Raw genomic sequence first — 21,794 nt, forward strand, 5'->3', positions numbered from 1 at the left:
TAAGAGTATTGAAACAAATGCTGCCAGAGTTCTAATGAAAAGAGAAAAATACTAAAAACTTCTTCTATTTAGGGGAAAATTTCCTAGTGAGTTCAAGCAAAACATATATCTATGTTTTAGCAGTGCTTAAATTACTCACAAATATCACTTTCGATCCATTATTAGTCTATTTCTCTGTGTAAGGGAGAATCTTAGCAACTGGGAAGAGTATGCCCATCCCTGGAGTTAGAAGTGTGATAGAGAAATTTTCTATCATGAGGAATGCAACAACAAGAAGTCATTCTTGAGATTTTCCTAGAGTGGGAATAACAGAAGTATAGTAAGCAAAGCTATTGGAAAATTGCCTGAATTTTTTCTTTCTTTCTTTTTTTTTATCATAGGAAAATTCCAATACCTGTTGCAGGAATTAGCTGTGCCACATGAAGATAGCTAACGGAAGATATCCTGCCTTAGCACTGAGACTAGTAGCATATGGTGTTGATTTACTTGGTACTTTGAGAGATGAAAGAGTATATCAACAGTGACAATTTATTTTTTATCAGGCTCTATTTTCCTCTCTTTGTTCATCATCATAGTTTTATATGGTTTGTTTTGGTTTTGACCGTGAAGGAATATGCTATAGTTATCTCTAAATATTACTTTAAATTACACTAAGTTATTTAAATTTAAATAAAATAACAGTTATTTAAATTACTGCATGTTGAGAAGAAAAAATTAAAAAACAGTTCCTCTCTGCTGTTAACTTGGAGCTGGCCTGGTTCTAACTGGTAGGTCATGGTATTCAACTGCTGAACTTAAACAATTTCATGAAAAACTAACATCAGCAGGGTCACTTTTGACCTTGTTGGACAAAGACAAAAGCAAGATACCTCTGGTAATCATGTCTGAACACAGGAAAACACAAGAACACTGTTTAAACCACCAAAATGACGAAGAACTTTCCATTTCAGCAAATACAAGCAGCTGTAACTTCTTTGACAATTATAGGTTAGCTATGTTTCATTTCTTCCACCTTCTAAAAAAAATGTATTAAGGTACCCAATCATAAAATTGCTCCAATTTTCTGACAGCTCTCAATCTATAGCAAAACAATGAGCCCTCCTCAAATTATTTAGCACAAGCCCAAATTCTGTAACAACCCACTCCTAACACCCGGTTATTGAGATGCCACAAGATCCCTGTTCCTAATGGTATGTAGTTCCACTCACTAAAATAAGCCAATTAAGTCAACTTACTTTAACTAACTGTGAGTTCCTGGTGGCATTTGGCTGAAGGGGATCTACAGTAGAGTATTTTAGAAATGAAATATGACAACATAACAATGGTTGTGTGCCTACGAGAAAATGTCAAAAAATATGTAATTTTGACATAACTTTCATAAATCAATTTTTACTCACTTAAACAATATTAAATGACATTATATTTTCCTCAGAACAAGTTCCTCAGTTTGTCTTTTAATGTTATCTTCACCATTTTACTACATATATTTTAAAAGAAAGACATTTGGAAGGACATCATTGTATTATGTCCCTACCTCCTAGGCTTTCTTGGATATCACATAAAGAAACACTTTAGGAGTTCAATGTTCTACCTATTGTATATATGAAAGGAGGTCAAGTCTTTAGGCTGTATAAGGCAAAGGGCTCACACAGTTAAAGCAATGATGATTTATGTTTGATATAATATGTGTCTTTCTATCTATAGCAGTCCCTTTTAGGATGAGATTCTGTAGAGTTAAATATACTTGCTCCCAAATATAGCATTTATTTTACAGGTAACAAAACCTGAAAAGATAACCAAAAAGATGTAGCAGGCTTTTTAAATGAACTTTTTTAAGTAATCTAAAAGTCAACATACAATCGTCTTATTTTATAACAGACTAGTCACTAACAGTAGAAAAAATATATAATGTAAATTATTAAATCATATTATGCCCTTCAAAAAAATCTTCAGGATGTCAATTAGCTTCTCTAATACTGTGACAGCTTGGTAAAGCAGAAGATCATTGAAAAAGAGGAACACCCTCAATGAGATGGATTGATACAGTGGCTAAAACAATGGATTGAAACGCAGCAACAGTTGTGACAATGGCCCAGGACCCAGCTGCGTTTCATTCTGTTGTACATAGGGTTGCTATGAGTCAAAATCAACTTGACAGAGCCTTACAAAAACAATAATGTGACACTATAAAAAAACGTACCCTAGATAATGGATTTAAACATCTTAAAATAATAAATTCTGTTTTAAATTAATGAATATATATTCTCGTTATATTATGGGGAAGCTTAATATCATCAATCAAAACAAGGCCAGGGGCCGAATGTGGAACAGACCATCAATTGCTCCTATGCAAGTTCAAGGTGAAGCTGAAGAAAATTTTAAAAAGTCCATGAGAGCCAAAGTACGACCTTGAATATATCCAACTGGAATTTATAGACCTTATAAAGAATACATTAACTCATTGAACACTAATCACTGAAAATCAGATGAGTTGTGGGATGACATTAAGAACATCATACATGAAGAAAGCAAAAGGTCATTAAAAAGATAGGAAAGAAAGAAAAGACCAAAATGGATGTCAGAAGAGACTCTGAAATTTGCTTTTAAACATAGAGTAGCTAAAGGGAAAGGAAGAATTGGTGAAGTAAAAGATCTGAACAGGAGTTTTCAAAGGGCAGTTAGAGAAGACAAAGTAAAGTATTACAATGAAATGTGCAAAGACCTGAAATTAGAAAATCAATAGAGAGGAACAATCTTAGCATTTCTGAAGCCAAAAGAACAGAAAAAAAAAAAAAAAAATCCAAGCTTAATGTTGCATTATTAAAGGATTCTATGGACAAAACATTGAATGTCTCAAGGACATCAAAAGAAGATGGAAGGAATACATAGTTATTATACCAAAAAAACTGGTCAATGTTCACCCATTTCAGGCAGTAGCATATGATCAAGAATCAAGCTGCACTGAAGACACTGGAGAAAAACAAGGCTCCAGGAATGGACAGAATAACAAATGAGATGATTCAACAAATAGATGCAACGATGGAAATGCCCATTCATCTATGCCAAGAAATTTGGAAGACAGCTACCTGGCCAACTGACTGGAAGACCTCCATATCTTTGTCCATTCCAAAGAAAGATGATCCAAGAAAATGTGGAAATTATCGAACAATATCATTAATTTCACAGGGAAGCTATATTTGTTAAGGATAATTTGAAGACAGTTGCAGCAGTACATCTACAGGGAAGTGCCAGAAATTCGAGCCAGATTGAGAAAAGGATGTAGAATGTGGAATATCATTCCTCATGTGAGATGGACCTTGGCTGAAAACGGAGAATACCGGAAAGACGTTTACCTGTGTTTTATCGGCTACACAAAGGCATTCAACTTTTGTGGACCGGAACAAATTATGGATAACATTGGGAAGATGGAGAATTCCAGAACACTTAATTGTGGGGCACCTGTACATAGACCCAGAGACAGTCATTCGAACAGAGCAAGGGGATGCTGTGTGGTTTAAAATAAGAAAAGGTGTGTGTCAGGGTTGTATCCCTTGACCACACTGGTTCACCATGCTCAGCATATAATCCCAGAAGTTAGACTATAAGAAGAAGAACATGGCATTAGGATTAGAGGAAGACTCCTTAACAACCTGGGATATGCAGATGACACAACCTTGCTGCTGAAAGTGAACAGGACTTGAAGCACTTACTGATGAAGATCAAAGACTACAGCCTTGAGTATGGATTACATCTCAACATAAAAAAAAAAAAAAAAATCCTCACAAATGGACCAATAAGCAACATCATGATAAATGGAGAAAAGATTGAAGCTGTCAAGGATTTCATTTTACTTGGATCTGTAATCAATGCCCTCAAATGCAGTAGTGAAGAAATCAAACTATGTTTTGGATTGGGCAAATATGCTGCAAAAGATCTCTTTAAACCATTAAAAAGCAAAAATGTCACTTTGAAAACTAAGGTGTGCCTGACCCAAACCATGTATTTTCAATTGCCTCATATGTATGCAAAAGCTGGAGAATGAATAAGGAAGACTGAAGAAGGATTGATGCCTTTCAATTACAGTGTTGGTGAAGAATTTTAAATATACCGTGGACTGCCAGAAGAGCAAACAAGTCTGTCTTAGAAGACATACAGCCAGAATGCTTCTTGGAAGTGAGGATAGTGAGACTTTGTCTCCTATACTTTGGACCGTTTATCAGGAACAGCCAGTCCCTGGAAAAGGACATCATGCTTCGTAATGCAGAGAGAGGGTCGGCAAAAAAAAAGACTCTTAAAGAGGTGGACTGACACAATGGTTATAACAATGGGCTGAAACACAGCAATGATTATGGGGATGATGCATGACAAGGCAATGATCTATTCTGTTGTATGTACGGTCGCTATGAGTTATAGCCGACTTGAGGACACATAACAACAGTTGCTTTGGTTATCATAAGTGAGACCCCAATAAAATTTGTTATCTCTTGGCACAATGATCATAGCACATTTTTTAAAGTATAAACCAAAGGAGAACAGAGTTGTAATAAAGCTACTAATGTGCTGTGTTTAGCTAGTAGGTCCTGGGAAGAGAAGCACTAAGAAGATTAAAGCTTAAAGGTTTAATTAGAAGAAGTATTCTAGAAAATGCGATCTTGCTAAAAATGAAAATCATGTTGCTGAATTCTTAAAGGAAAATTAAATTTACATCTCTTTAAATATAATAAATATATAATATCAGCTTAGGACATTGTCTGGCACTTAATACTTGAAACCCGTTGCTGTGGAGTCGATTCTGACACATAGTGACCCTATAGGACAGAGTAAACTGCCCCACAGAGTTTCCAAGGAGTGCCTGGTGGATTCGAACTGCTGACCTTTTGGGTTTCTGGGATTTAACAAGTACTCAATAAATTTTAGCTATTATTATTATTGCTGTTGTTTTCATTATTCAAAAGAGGTCATTCCTTGAAGCCAGGCAGGTGTATTTTGAATTTCAACCTGTCTTTCTGTTTATTAATCCTGTGGCTTTGAGCAGGTTACCTAATTTTTCATTTAGTTCTTTCATTATTAAAATGGGGATAATACTACTTACCTTGCAGATTTATTATGAAAATTAGCAATAATACATGGAAAGCAACTAGCATAGTGCCCAGAATATTAAGTTGTCAGCACATGGTAGCTATCAGGGACAGATTACCCAAGAAACAAGGCACACATGAGTTTACTTTTACTCACTAATCTGCAGCACACAATTTCACCTGTTTTTCATCTCATCAAAGATGTAGTGAACCCCATGTGAAACTGTGCACTTCAGATTAGTAAGTAAACACAATTAAGCCCATGCATAATTTGCTTACTGGTTAATCTGCCCCTGCTAGCCCTTGCTATTACGGTGACTATTATATGAAGTCACTGTATGCAAAAACAGGCAGTTAAAACTGGTTTTGTTTAAGTTACTTTCAGAGGATCATTGATTCAGCCTGAGTGTTGTGATTTATTACAAGCCAATCCCATCTTGACTCTATAGCAGATATTAAGAAAACTTAGCCCTTACTTGAGGATATTACAATTGCGGCAACTAAGAAAGAGAAAATCATTTCCTCAGATGAAGAAGAGACGTGATATCTGAGGTAAAGTGCTTCAACCTTTATGTCTGTCCTATATTTTCACTGCACAGAACTTTCATTTTTTAAAGCTTTTTATGAATATCATTTTTGATCATGAAACTCTAAATGCAGGTGATGATTTATAAAAGAGATAATTGGATGGATAGATATCATAAAGGAAGTCAGGTTAGAGAGAAAAAAATAATTAAAAATACTTTAAAATATATTAATAAACAGAACTAAACTGATCAAATGTGACTGTAAGAAATGTTTGAAAGACCGGCTTGTCAAATTTGTAAAATAAATATCCAAACTCCTGAGGAAGTCATTTGTGACTTCTAGAGTGAGCTATAACAGAAGAAGCTGTTGAATCAATAAGAGAATTTAAAGAAATTTTGTGGAAGGCAAACCATTACATGCTTAAGTATATAAAATAATAAATCAATTTACAAGTGTTAAAATACCAAATTATCTACCTAGTTTACTTATGAAAAATACCAAATCTCTTCATTTTTTTTAATTATTAGGAGAGTTCATTTTGGCATTGAAAATAGCCTCGATCTTGGCTATGAGAGCGTGGGCCAATTATATTTTTAATTGTCTTAATATTGATTTGAAGACAGGCATCTTCTCTTTTCTATGAGGGGGATGGGCATATATCTATATATTTCTGAAATGATTTTGATAACTGCTATTCATACAGTTCAAATCAACTCATTTAAACAACAGTCTTTTTAACAGTATAAATATAATGCTAAAATATACAAAATAATTAATAAAACTTTTAAAAGAGGTAAAAAGGGGCAATGCGATCTTTGTCCTCAAAAACCATTCACTCTCTTTAACCCCGTAAGATGTATAAAACAATAGGCCACACTGTAATTATGTTCTCCAAAATTAGGTAAAAATAATCACTATGAATTCAAGTTATCAAGAAGTGAGAGTTGAGACTTAAGACAAGGAGACTTAAAGAACTGAAGATGAGTTAAGTGATCAGGATTAGTTAGGGTTGAGGTGATGATATTTAATAACTGCAGTTCAGAGAGACAATTAGAAAACCAACTTGATTGGTTCAGAGTAGGCACTGGGGAGTATGAGTCAGTAAACAAGATTATAAGGTAGCTTTAAATTTAATACAGTGTAGATATTGTTCATTTTTAAAAAGATGAGTCAGGATGAAAGCAGTGCTTTAAGAAAATTACCATACTAGAGCTAGTGGATTTTAGACCATCAGTTTGTTTTTATCATGAACCCTTGATACATCCTTAAATTTCAAGGTTATCTTAAACCTTGGGTAAAATTTCTAGGGATGTTGATTCAAATGTTAGGCTTCACCAGGCTCTGGAAATTGTGCTTCATTAGCAAATTTAAAGTGCAACAAATAAAAATAAATGCCCTTTAGAGAAAATAAAAAATGTTAGATGAAATATGGTAAGAAAACTAGCATTTACTGAACATCTACTCTTTGCCAGAAACTATGTTAGCTGTATATATTTCATTGACTCCAATTCTCAGGACATGTCTGCAAGGAAATGCTAATAACCCTTTCATCATAGTTGGGATATACAGTTGCCCACCAACATTTTCCACCTCTCAAGTTTCTTGGGAGGTTACTTTTCCCACAAAAAGTTTTTGCAACCCTCCAGTGGGAACTTGTGTAATGGAGAAAAACGAAAGAAACATTCGTTGGCACAAAATAGCTGGGGTAGAGAGTTTATGTATGAGGTAATGCATCCAGGAAATGTGACTGGGTCAAACTTTTGCTTTTTTGTCTTTTGTACAGCTAGATAAGCCTTGTAAGCGTATTTATGGTTTTCTGTGTAATAGTTACGGAGCACTGGTAGGTTTGGTTTTAATTTTTTTGGTAATATTTGGAAAGCCAGGGGTGCCCAATGTAACAAAATGGAAGGCACTCACAATAAATCATGCCTCCCAGGATCATTGTGACAGATTTTGTGTCACAAATCATTGCACCAGAGTGCCATCTGTGACTGATGGGAACATGTGTTCCCACATAATATTTCTAAAAATTTGTTTTACCAATAAAAAAATTAAATACAGTCCATTAATCTGCATGCATTCCACTACTGAAAACACATGCCATCAATAAAAAATTCACAGTACAAAGAAATTCAGTTATGAAAGGGATAATGTAACAATAATAGTGCTTACTTGGGTTGAATGATACAAATTTGTCAATTATTCAGCATTTTTTGACAAGCAATTTCATATGATTCAACCTAATACATGCCATTGGGGTAATTTCTGTGTGTGTGGTATCTCATTTAATCCTCTCAGCAATTATACTGTGCTGTTTTATAGCTGAGGAAAGGGGAGAGCTACACAGTAACCTGACCAAGGTCAACTGAAAAATAAAGCACTAAACAAATATTTCGTCTGTCTTATCCTAAGATAATTCTATTTCTGTTATACTTGACTAACACTCAGATGCTAAAATAAGGTACTTTGGAATGAGAATATACACATATATATACATTCACATATGTGTATGTATAAATGTATAAATCTACTCTCACTGAGTATGTATACATACATTCTCTTATCCATATATTTTCTATATGAATACACACACACATACATTTCTCTGACAGTATTTTCCTTTTGATATGTCTCCTAAATTTTATAAGTTTACTCTCCCAATAAGATTAACTTATGGATATTTAAAGTACATCAATGAATACCCCAAACCCAGTGCCATCGAATAGTCCCTTTTTACCACTTGTTTGGGGAAGGCACAAAATAATAAAAACTTTGGCAGGGGTCCATGAAGAGAAAAAATATACACAATTCAGTTTGGGAACTAACTCATCTTTTAGTCTTAACAATTACTTGATTTATTGGTTCCCAATTTATGATTATGTATCTAAATAATGGGCTGGGTTATCAAAATAATAATGCTATTGTTGCAGTATTAGACTGTATCTACCTGAAGCCTTGGTGTTGTAACGGTTAAGTGCTCACCTGATACTTAATGCCAGCATCAATGATCAATTGAGTAGGAAAAAGTTAATGAATTATTAAAAATAAAAATGCATAGCCTAAATAAAAGTTGCCTACCTGAACGTCCCTATTTCTAATTGGCTGTACTGGAGTGTACACAAATCTCTGGCAGCTGTGAACCACTACCAAAAAAAAAAAAAAAAACACTGCTGCTGTGTCAATTCATACTCTTAGTGACCCCATAGAACAGAGTAGAACCATCTTATAGGGTTTCCAAGGTTGTAATCTTTATAGGAGCAGATTGCCGCATCTTTCTCCCATGGAAAGGGTTATGGGTTCGAACTGCTGACCTTTTGGTTAGCAGTCAAATGCTTATAACCACTGCACCACCAAACCAAACCGAACCCATTGCTGTTGAGTCAATTCTGCCACATAGTGGCCCTCTGAGACAGAGTAGAACTGCCCCATAAAGTTAGCAAGGAGCACCTGGTGGATTCAAACTGCCAACCTTTGGCTTAGCTTTTAACCACTATGCCACAAGGGTTTCGTGCACCACCAAGGCTCGCTATTAGTTAGGTCCCATCAACTGACTGACAAATGCTCAGATTAAGCAAATTGATTATTTTATGGTCAATTCTCTGACTATGTCTACATCAAAACACAATGTGCGTAATCATATTTGACTTACCTATTTTTCATGGAATGTAAGCTTTGAGTATGAAAGATTTTGTTATTTTTGTGTTATAAGATAAAAAGCATTACATTGTATAATAATGTAATGGACAGCATGCACGTTCATCTTGAACATTTTTCATACAATTTTTGAAAACTTTGTTTAGCAGATTACTGATTCTGTGAAATACTCTTGAAATTGGTGTGACAAATATCGAAGAAGAAAAACGTGTTTATGGGAATATGATCACAGCAGATAAAATAATAATTAAAAATAAATTAATATTTCCTGATTTATAATGGAATATAATCTATTTGGGATAAAAGAAAATTAAGGGGGAGAAAAAAAAAAACCTCTGTGAAACCTCTGAATGTCCTTTCAGGAAGTTACTGCTATGAAGATCAATTCTATACAAAGAAATACAATTGAAACTGTCCACAAATCATTCCACAGTGATCTGGAATAGTTACTCAAAATTCTAAGATTCTAGAATAGATACAGTTTTGACTCAAGGCTATGAATGAATGAGTAATCTTACACAAAGCATAAAGATATTTGATGCTAATTTTAGAAAGAGTCACAGCAGGTTGAATAGATTAAACATTTTGTATTAAAAAATCTATTGCTGTTTCAAAATTGCATGCAATAAACTATGAACAGCTGGTTCTCTTTTATTAGTTTCCATGCAAAAGTGATTATTTTCCACTGGATAATTACTGTCTGATTTATTTCCTATTTCCATTTGCTCATATTTTTGTGTCCCTAAATGCTTAGAAGAGGTCATCCTTTGCAAGTAAATGTAATTGAAATTCTAAAGTTATAGTAACAAAAAAAAAAAAAAAAGTCAAATTTTGATACCTTGAATTTCAATTACTAGTTAAAATAGATTATATTCAGTTTTTTTCTGGGACAATTTAAACAGTACCAGATTAAATAGAAACTCTTAGATACCAACCGTGATAACTGAGCACAAAAAAGCCACTTGTTGTGAAGTCACTGTGGAATTTGATTAGAATCTGATTTGAAGTGCTATACACTGATTCCAAAGCTGTATTGCCACTGAACTGACCAATCTGAGGTGAGTTTTGGTCTGGTCCATCCCTGTTGGGAGAGAGAGGTTTGATTTTTTTTTTTTTTTTGGAGAATTTAGCACAAGTTTAACGAAAGTATTACATTTGAGATGATAAAGATGCAGTAGATAAGCTAAGCGATAAGTGGGAAATCATAGTGGGATGTATTTTACGTCTATTTAGGAAATAGCATATTTAAAAACATAAAATATAAAAATAGATCATATTTTTGCCCCAATAAAATGCACCCATATTTGTTGTAATCAGTTACATCGTTTGGTTTCCTGACCAACACATGTTGTTGTCAGATGCCCTGGAGCCCTTTCCGGCTCTTAGCCACCCCATGTGACAGAGTGGAACTACCCACAGGTACTTTCTTGGCTGTAATCTTTTTTGCGCCATCAGGGCTCCTTGACCACAACCTAGATTCTCCTACATGTAGATTCTCCCAAAGATTTGAAGTTTGGGCTTCAAGTTTGTCCTCCTTTTATTTTCTTTAGCAACAGTCTTGACAGTCACAGGCTGTTAGAAATCTTAGGAATCATACAGTAGTTCTATTAGCCAACTGTCCATAATTAATACAGATTTTTTATAGTATATTTTTAAATAAAGATGTTTCACTTAACATTTTATTTTATAAATATTTACAATATTTTATAATAAACGATGACAGAAATTGAATAGTGATATAATTATTTGAATATAGGCTCTTTAATTTCACAGGCTTTTGTGAATAGAGACCTTCCTTATTTTTAATTTACTCTTTACTCTGTCATTAGTTCCCTGTTTTTGCATGCTAATTTAATAACACCCTTTTAAGCTTTTTGAACCATGAAGTTTTTGTTCTACAATTTTTAGCTACTTCATGGGTAAACAAGCCAAGATGTATTTCTCTTGTTGGTTTCATTCTGCAAATCATATACTGCCACCCTCAGTTACTCATACCATTTCAAATATCAGATGGCAATTTGTAACAGAGGATTGTGATATATTTTCATCCCTACGTTGTTCCACTGTTATATGTAGTAGAATCAACCAATAACAATGGTCCTGGCTTACCATACAGTAATGAAATCATAGATTGGTTCTGTTTGTAGGACAGTAAAATTGATGTAGATTCCATTCCCAGGGGGAACTCTTACAATCCAAAAACAGTCTTGGAAGTTTGGATATTCATCAGGATATCCAGGTGAGTAAATGGTGCCATTCATTGCAGTTATATTCCCACCACAAAGAGCTAGAGAAAAGACACAAAATGAAAATGTTAAAAATAATAATAATAACAAAACTGACTATAAAGAAGCAAACATAACATCTCTTAAGCAGCATAAAATTCATCTATGTGTTATGTTTTTACCCTAGTTGAGGCATATAAATTGAAGTTGGCAACCATGTACAGAATATAAACCCATACCAAATCCTTTGCCATCGAGGCAATTCCAACTCATAGCGACCCTATAAACAGAGTAGAACTGCCCCATAGAGTTTCCATAGCTGTAGTCTTTATGGAAGTAGACTGCCGCATCTGTCTCATCCAGAGCAGCTGGTGGGTTTGAACTACTGACCTTTTGGTTAGCAATCAAGCACTTAACCACTGCACTACTAGGGCTCCTTATATAAAATATAGCCAATTTTACTTTTTCATATGAAGGATATTATATAATTTTTATTATCACTATTTTTGTTTGTTTTATATTAGCAAATCTCATTAAGCCTTCAGTTTTTTCAAATACTTTATCAATACATATACACTGTTTACTTTTATGTGTCTTATGATTGAGAGATTCAAATGTTTTTTTATTTTTAAAGGGGTTTTCTAGAGGACAAGGACTCAAATTCAGTACGAGTTTATTTGGCTTACTGGTTTATATAAGAATGACTATTAAACACACACAAGCATGCATCCACATAAGACTCACACACATAGGAAAAACTCTGAAATGTTAATTTAATTTCCAATGGGGAAGGTTAGGACTTCTGCCCATAATGATAAATCAGTTGTTCATTATGAGATCTTAACAGTTTTTTTTTTCAGGAACTATGATTATTCAACTGAAAAACAAGCTTTATCTTTAATATGGTATTTGAAGAGGAAGGCACGAAAGTGTGCTAAAACAAGAAGTATTAAACATAGATGACATCACCTACAAGATAGCTTGAAGTTAGAAACATACCTTCACACCTTGGAAGTGGATGATTCCAATTACGACTGACTCCATGAAGGCAAGTAAGAGCTGAATTTCCAATTAAAGTATATCCAGGGAAACATTCAAATGAAATGGTTTGGCCCACGGTAAAGTCATTGCCAATCACAAAACCATTTCGAAATGGGCGTGGATCAGGACAGCTTTGTAACTGATAGGCTGCAAATAAAAAGAGAAAAGAAAGGCTCTTCTTTCTCCACTCTGAATTTCAGAAGGCCAAGGCAGGTACTATTTACAACTTGATGTGGCGCTGCTTGTAGTTGGTCAAAAATAGCAATTCAGATGTACAATCAATGATGTCACTGACCATCTCATATGAATTTCTTATGTCTTTGATTTTTACATTTACAATGTTAGTATAATTCATAAAAATGCATTTGGTTTCATTACATTTTAATGAAAATGTAAACTTGCTATTGGAGCTAGCACTTTAACAATTGTGATTCCCTTACACAGAATGCTATTGCTTCTTGGTTTAACTACATGTATATTTAAAAAAAGTGTATATATATGTATGCGTATAAACCGAATTCTGAGTCTTTGAGAATTGTTACTATTTTTTCTCTAAAAAAAAATAAAACAAGCCACAATGTCCCTTTGTTGAGTTTCTCCAAGGAAGCTATTTAATAATAAAAAGCACTAGGAAACAAATTTCCTTCCAGTATAAAATTTGAGCTGCAGTTATCACAGTATTTTTGGCACTGCAGCATAACTATCTGCTCATACTACTCTTGTTCTACACTCCGCGTGAGGTCAAAATTCTTGTGTATTTTGTTTACCACTGTATCCCCAAAGCCTGGTCCATTGATTTTCACATAGTAGGTATTCGATACACAGATACACATTGTTGAATGAATTTTGAATATATGAACATGGGTTTATGTATGCCCATATATTGTAAATTTTTAAAACTCGATAATTAATTAACTCAAAATCATTTACTAATGAATAAATTTTATTTGCTAGTAACCTAAGACTCTCTTGCTACTGACATTAAAATTCTGTGTTCCCAAAAGCGAAAAAAAAAATGACATTTGAAATTGAACAAGCTAATCTAAGTAGTTTATTAGAATTTCACTCCAATTTTTCCAAAGATTACAAAACTTATGAACAAGTTCTTTTAAGGTGTTTAGTGCATGTATTCAGAACCTATTTATTTTTAAATAGGTTTTCCACACAAAAAATATCAAAATCAAAAGAGTTCTAGTTCTAACTCAAGACAATCCATTATATGTATCATTTCATCATTAGGATTTGTAATATATGATACTATTAAATAAATCCTTTACATTTTCATTTTATATTTAAAAAAGTAATTCTGAAAGCTAGGAAAGGATTTATAGACTAACGATCCTGTGATAATCTATAGATCACTTTACCTTTCTATGGTTTTTAATAAGGAAGTGTAGGACAGAGATTTTAAATATTCAGGAGAAAAGTTCCTATCAAAAAATATATGCAATAGAGGACTTAACCTAACAATGTTGCCAGCATAATATTAAGTTTGGAACTGTATCCATCAGTAGAAGAGTATGTTTAATTGCATACCATGCACTTTTCCAAAATTCAGAAAATACTTAGAGTCTAACTGCAAAATCAATGCAAAAAAAATAATATTGACTCTGTGAATTTGTACAGATTAGCCTGTTTATTAACAATGCCATTAATTCAATTCTATAATGCAGTAAAAGATGAGATTGTTTTTAAAACTTAGTATAAATCACAAATAGTGTCTAGTCATTGTAATATTTTATGGCTTAAGTCAATAATATTAATAGCATGTTGATAACAACACAATTTTACATATTTTATACTTTTATTTATGTCAATAATGAATCAGTTTCAAGGACACATTAATTTTAAAAAACAATCAGTAAAGTTCAAAACCTAGTTTTAGGTCACCCAAAAAATTCCATCGTTTTTGGAGGCTAAGGGAAAATGAGGGTAAGAAAAAAAAGATGAAGCCAGGTTTAAGGTAAGTAGCAAAATGCTTAGCATAAGACCCTGCATACTCACTAGAGACAGCCCATAAATCTAGTTGTGAGCCTTTTAGCAACAAAGAAAAACCTAGTTTCCCAATTGTTTCTGAAATAATCCATTTTCTCAAGACCAGGGTGAATTCTGTACTGATAGGTGGTAGAAATGACTCCTATCTTACGTAAGGGATGTTGTGAGACGCAGTCTCTTTAAATTACTCCTGCAAGTGTAATACCAATTTTAATTATTTTAGACCAATGTAGTTTGATATTTACGATGTCTATTTTAGTTACTCCCAAGTATTCTTTTGAGTATATGCTTTTGTTCAGCAAATATTTCTTGTGCTCTTACTGTTCTAGGCACTTGAGATACATCAGTAAACAATACAAAAATCTCTGCTTTTATGGAACTCACACCCAAAATATCACACTCTCAGGAAGTCCTTTCATAATAAAGGCAGAAATGCAATCAACTTTTAAGTTAAATTGCTTAAAAACTGCAGTCATTGGAACTATACTGCTTGCTTAAAGTAATATAACTTTAAATATTTAATTTCAACAGAACTTAGACATTTAATTTCTGAAGTACCACAATAATTACAGCTAAAATGAATTGAAATTTAATAATGATATGCATTGTGATATATGTTTTACATACATTTTATCATATAAAGTTCAAAACAACTTCTCTGGTAGATACTATTATCAATTCCATTATGCAGGTGAGGAAATAACTTCAGAGCCACAGGTCACATTAGGTTGAATAGGGAGAATCAGTATTTGAGCCCAGGTCTACCTAAACCCAAACCTTGCACTCAAAAGGGATAAAAATTTTGATAAAGGTCACACAGCAATATTGTATTAGAGATAGGTTGAATATAATATGATTATTAATTATTTACTCTATATCTCATAGCAAGAAAATGAAATAAAAATATATTTTATCATTATAATTTAAAACTAAATAATTTTATATGCAATGTATCCACACTAAAAATCTTTTCAATATACTCATTTTGATACCAAAGCAAAGATCAGTCTTTGATAGCCAGCTAGCCTTGCTTAATTGCATCGCCTTACTTAATTTGACTATGCATTAACTCAAGACTAATTCAATCCTTTTTTTCCATGGTTGGGATTTTCTTAGATCTCAGAAAAACATCATTCTCCTTGCACAGTTGCCTACAAATTACATCTACCAAAAAAAATCTTCCTAATTTAAGCTTGTCTTGGTGAAAGTTGCCTTCTCTTTCTAAAAACAGAATATAAAAAATATTTAGTTAGTTAAAGATTCCTAACAGCTCATTTGGGGCTAAATAAGGCTTCACCTATTATTATACTTCTCACCTTGGTATATAATGTGAAATCCCTGTTTGTTTTGTGAATAGTCACTGTGAAAATACAAGCTGGTTTCATGGGTTGTGCTAAATATGGAAGATGGTATTTGAGGACCACTTAGCCGGCCAATAACAGTACTAGTTTCTGAGGATCCACTTCTTACTTCCAAGTAATCATGTATGGTTTCTGTAGAAAAATTTACAAACTGAAGATGGACTCCTAAAAAAAAAGAAAGAACAAACATATTTTCTTTCCAGATTAAATAAACACACACATGTCAAAGTGCTTAAGTATGTTTCTGTGTAGGGGAGGCCTACTCTCAAGATCTGGGTTATGGGTTTGCTGTGTATCTTGTGCCGTTAGCTTTGGTATGTTTCAAAATAGAGGCAGTCCCTGGTTTATGAATGTCCAATTTACAGACAACTCTTACTTAAAGACGGATTGACATAAAACCTATTATATTAAAAATTTGAGTTAAACATGCACAATGCTCATAATAACAAATGCACACACTACTTTGTGACTCTCATGAAAACTTTGTACGGTTTGGAAGTGTTTCTTAAGTGTTGTATATGCCTAGAAAAGTAAAATATATATTATTTACTAAGACAAATATTTGACTAACTGATGCTAAATAAGAAACACATCTACAAATTCAGCCGAAAGACAAACTTAGGAATGGATCTTGTTCGTAACCAGGGAACCATCTGTAATGGAATAAAAAAATCTGCTCTTAAATGTCCAAAGTCTGTTACAAGGGAAAATTACTCTCATTTTATTATCATGCCACTGTAGTAAAACTGGCCAAGGAAGTGGCTGTGTTGCTTGTTAATATTATTTAAAATTATATCAACCAATTTTAATGGTAAAAAGTCATTTAGCAATTTATATTATGCATAAAGCCAAATGAAAGCCAAGAGATGATTGCATTTTTAAAAATATATTATCATAATCAGATTCAATCATTACATTAGAAGTTAGTCATTCACCTATAGGGGATAAATTAAGTGCTCTGAAATATCATTTAGGGATATTTAATTTGCAAGAGTGCTCTTTTAGTGTTTTGCTTGTCTGAAGATATACATGTTGTTGTTGTTAGGTGCCATCAGGTCAATTACAACTCATAAAGATGCCATATGACAGAGTAGAAATTCCCCATATGATTTTCTAGGCTATAATCTTTACAGGAGGAGATTGTCAGGTCTTTCACAGTGCCTCTGGGTGGGTTTGAAGGGACAATTTTTTGGTTAACAACCACACTCTTAACCGTTGTGCCACCAGGGCTCCTTATAAATATAACGGCCTCAGTAAAATCTAGTGGTCATAGTTACATGTGGTCACATTACAATGTAGTCTCAATATCTTTATACACCAAAAACCAACCAAACCAAACCCAGTGCTGTCGAGTCGATTCCGACTCATAGCAACCCTATAGGACAGAGTAGAGCTGCCCCATAGAGTTTCCAAGAAGCACGTGGCGGATTCAAACTGCCGACCCTTTGGCTAGCAGCCATAGCACTTAACCACTAGGCCACCAGGGTTTCCTCTTTATACACAGACCAATCAAATTATGAGCTAGTGAAATATTTCTGAGATTGAAAAAATATACTTCAAAAAACACTTTGAAGTATGTTGACAAATTTAATTAATGTTCAAGTTTTGTTAATTTGACATTTGTCTTAATACTACCATTCTCCAAATTATTTATAATAAAAACTGATTTTTTTTCCTGGTCACTGTTTTAAGTCACTTACATATGCTAATAAATTATTTAGTTCTCATAGTTATTCATGACAATGTGGCAACTGAGGCACAGAAAAGTTAAACAACATTTACGCAGCAAGCTAATAGAAGTGAAATTCCAAGTCGGGCATGGTGAATCCCAAGCAGTCGCTCTCAACAGTTTTGCTGAAGCTCTCAAGTAAGTTCATGTTTTGTTACTGGGTGATGAAAAAGAGTTCCACGGACAAATAAATTTGGGAAATATTTAAAAGATGCTTTGAAAAATTAGATAAGTTTATTTAAAGACTAACTTCTTAGAGCCTTGAAAACATGCTACTATAATGTATGAGGCTTGAAGATATGCTTATTTTCTTTTAAAGTTTTCTCCTTAGCCTCCTTTTCAAAAAATATCTTGTCAATATGTGTTTCATGGACTCCTGAGAGAATACTGTCTTAACTTTTGAGATGTATTAATTTTTTTCTTTTTAAAAACTATAAATTACTTGTTCAAATACACTAGACTAATATTTGATTTAACCGAAGTTAAATAAAAACAATGGGATTATAATCAGAAACAGCCTTTTGCATTTTTATCTCTGAATTAGATATGTGTATTTTTTTTTAATGAATTTGCATTTAAAACCAAAGAAGTATCAGTAAGAGGTATTTGAAGTTTTGTTGAAGATGATGTTATGATGACATTATTGAAAATATTTTTAGTAACTTATTTTAAAATACATATGTGTGTGTATATATACACCAAAAAAAGAAAAAAAAAAAAAAACATTGCGATCAAGTCAATTCTGACTCATAATGACCCTGTAGGACAGCACAGAACTGCCCCAAAGGGTTTCCAAGAAGTGGCTGGTGGATTCAAACTGCCAACCTTTTGATTAGCAGCCAAGCTCTTAACCACTGCACCACCAGGGCTCCACATAGGTATAATATCATTCTAATTCTAATGATGCAATTCTAATACACACACTAGAACCCCAAGAATTGTATTACAATTAGGATAATATTATATCTATGTGGGTATTTAATCCTAGCCCTTTCCAAATGAAAAGTCTGATTTACAGAGAAAATTGAATGAATTCAAGAGATTACCAGAAAATTTATCCACATAATACCTGGTTAGAACGATAAGAAAAGAGTTACAAAAGATACCGTACATGAAAATTGTTGAATTTGTCATGGCTACACATATATAACTCTGCCTATAGCAATGAATATCAGCTGAAAAATATTATAAAATATCTATGTATATAATCAGAAAATATCCATTGGTCTTTCAATTATCCAAATACTTCAGGTGAAAATGTATTTGGGTTAAGCTACAATAATAAAGTTTTTGCTTCTCAATTTACATGATGGTTTGTACTCAAAAACTAATCTGTAATTTGTGAATATTGTATAAGTTCTTATTAGACATTGATGTTTATTTTCAAGGATGCACTAATAAATGCAGAAAACTCACATGTTTTGAGTATACATACCAAAGCCTATGGGCAGCTTTATTGTCCATGTGCAATCTAAACTGCTGGGGTAGTTTCCAGGAAACCCAGGACTGAGAATAACACCACTGAAATCTGACATAGCGCCACCACACTGAGCTGCAAAATAACAGAAGTCCTATATAAATCAGAGCAGTGGAATAATTTAGTGTATTAAAAAAACACTAACACCATCTCAAGTTTTAATCGAGTTTCAAAACTGATATAAATTCAAATACTGTCAAGTCTTACCATACACTGGTATTCAAAGATAATAATTTGGAATGCATTTTCTAAGATAACATTAAAAAAAAAAGCTCTTTGCCTCAGAAAAACTGTGCAAGCTAAATGAATTATTGAACGTCAAATGGCAGCTCATATTCAGTGAATACAATCAAACAGTGAGGGCATGTCCTTTTCCTCAGCGAGCAGTTTAATTCTCTTCCCTAAGCACTTCTAGCAATGTTTTGAATCATTCCAAAGATGATATAATTTAGAGTAAAATCGGGCCAACAATGTCAGCTCCATGTATCATATTCAAGAGGAAACAATCTTCCCTGTTTTTGTGAGAAGGCGAACTAAAGAATTCTAGGGAAAATACTGGTGTCTATTTGTAGTATCTAAATTCCATGACCTCACTTCATCCTAAGAACCTAGAAAAATATTGCTGGATTTTTTTTTGTGTGTGTGCGTGTGTGTGTGTGTGAACCTTTGCAACAGTTCTGACTCATAGCAACCCCATAGGACAGGGTAGAATTGCCCCATAGGATCTCCTAGGCTGTAATCTTTACAGTTCTTTTCTCCCAAGGAGCCACTGGTGGGTTCAAACCATCCACCTTTCAGTTAGTAGCCTAGCGCTTAATCATTATGCACCTGGACTCCTTAGACAAAGATTCCCATAAAAATCTTTTGTCATCGAGTCGATTCCAACTCATAGCGACCCTACAGAACAAAGCAGAACTGCCTCATTGGGTTTCCAAGGAGCAGCTGGTGGATTCGAAACGCCAACCTTTTGGTAAACAGCCGAGTTCCTAACCATTGTACCACCAGGGCTCTAGAAAAAGACTCAGGAAGTATAAAACAAGTAAAAACATGCTCCAGAGTTTGAAAATTTAAATAAAATTTATCATTGAGAGAGCTTTAGAATACTTATTATACTGGTTTACTACTGAGAACCTAAGGGAAAAATATAAGAACAGATAATTATTCAAATTTTAACTTTACATAATTAGGAAGAACTACTTAACATGCACTAAAGAACAACTGTATTACAGAAGCAAATTTTTCCTCCAAATGCACATTTTATGATTTAATCATAGAAGGACTATAAATGAATATCTGCTAATGTCGGTTGGAAAATTAAATTTTATGACTTCTTATCAATTTTAAAAGTTATTTTTATACTTGCAATTTCACTCATTTATTTCTTGCTAAGAACAACAACAGATATTCAAACATCATAAATATATATATCTCATAAGGGCAAAGTAAGTAGAAATTTTAACAACGCTCTGTGCAACATTCAATAACCAGTTTGACAGCTTTTTTTTTTAATCTGTGAATAATAAATTATGCATAAGCAGAGATTTCCCTAGGGATTCTTTTCTAAACATACACCTTGAAGTCAGCCTTTCTTTCAAACTTGTGATTAACACTGGGCTCTCAAGATACTCCAGAATATTTTCCCATCCTTCTAAAATCTTAGTTCATCAATTCTTAAAGCAATTTTCAACATATACGAGCCATTAATGTTTCACCTATTTATTTTTCTAGATTTGATTCAACACATATATTCATGTGACCTGATAATATGTGGTAGAGGAAAATATTTTAATCAATGAAAAATATTTGTAGGCTTAAGTTTGCTTTGCTTTATTACGAATTTTGAGTACAAGAACACAAGGACTATTTTTTGCTTCTTTGCCTTCACAATACCAAGTCATTGAGCTGCTCATTGTCCCTCTAGTTCTGCTACCTTCCATCTTTTTAGATATGATCTGAAAATTCTGTTCTCTGCCTTGTCCACCCTTATACAGTGAAATCGAAAAATCAAAGAAGGAATCAAAAATCAAATCCAAAAACAAAAAATCAAAGGAGAAAAAAGAGTAAATGGATAATGAAGGAGGAAGAAAAATAACAAAATCATGAAAGACATAAGAAGGATACAGAAAAAAGGCAGCTGCTTTGCTCTCTACATCTGTGTTTATTTCCTAAGGGCCTCTGAAATATCAGATACTCCTATGCCTTTAATGTCAATTTTGTGTATATAATCAATGGCTTCTAAGTAGACTCTTTTGTATCCCATTACCTTCTTTTTATTATGCACACGGCCATACTGTAGTCCTACAAGCTAAAATCAACTTTGATTCTTTCTTCATATTTTTCTTTATCTCTAATATATAAGATGTCATATGAGTTTTCTTTCCTTTCATCAAAATTTCTGGCAGATTCTCTATCTCCCAGGTCTTAAGTCTGTAACCTTATTACCTGATGATCAGTTTTAAGACATTCCCTGAATCAGTCTCCTGCCTTCAGTTTCTCCTTATAATATCGCCATAGTGTCACTTCAAATACTTCAATTTTCTACCAAATGTAATTTTATTATTTTCTACCTAATAATATATTTTTTAAATTTTCTATCAAATAATATTTTATTGAATATTTTACCAGTTAATATTCTAAAATTTTCAAAATAATTTTATTTAATTTTCTACAAAATAATATTGTATTAAAATATTACTTCCATCCAAT

At 33.3% G+C, this 21,794-nt stretch overlaps 1 protein-coding gene across 3 annotated transcripts in view; it reads right to left on the reverse strand.

The window, feature by feature from the left end:
- Positions 1-21,794, reverse strand: part of CSMD3 (CUB and Sushi multiple domains 3) — a 1,388,861-nt gene that overhangs the window by 114,583 nt on the left and 1,252,484 nt on the right. For all 3 annotated transcript variants that reach the window (XM_064268007.1, XM_003408442.3, XM_003408441.3), the window contains 5 exons: positions 19,047-19,163; positions 15,838-16,047; positions 12,485-12,673; positions 11,370-11,547; positions 10,196-10,341 (listed from right to left, as the gene is read on the reverse strand). In XM_064268007.1, coding sequence (XP_064124077.1) covers positions 10,196-10,341; positions 11,370-11,547; positions 12,485-12,673; positions 15,838-16,047; positions 19,047-19,163 — 840 coding nt within the window. The remainder of the gene's footprint in view (positions 1-10,195; positions 10,342-11,369; positions 11,548-12,484; positions 12,674-15,837; positions 16,048-19,046; positions 19,164-21,794) is intronic.

This window comes from Loxodonta africana, chromosome 14, assembly GCF_030014295.1.
Source record: "Loxodonta africana isolate mLoxAfr1 chromosome 14, mLoxAfr1.hap2, whole genome shotgun sequence".
NCBI classification, from domain to species: domain Eukaryota; kingdom Metazoa; phylum Chordata; class Mammalia; order Proboscidea; family Elephantidae; genus Loxodonta; species Loxodonta africana.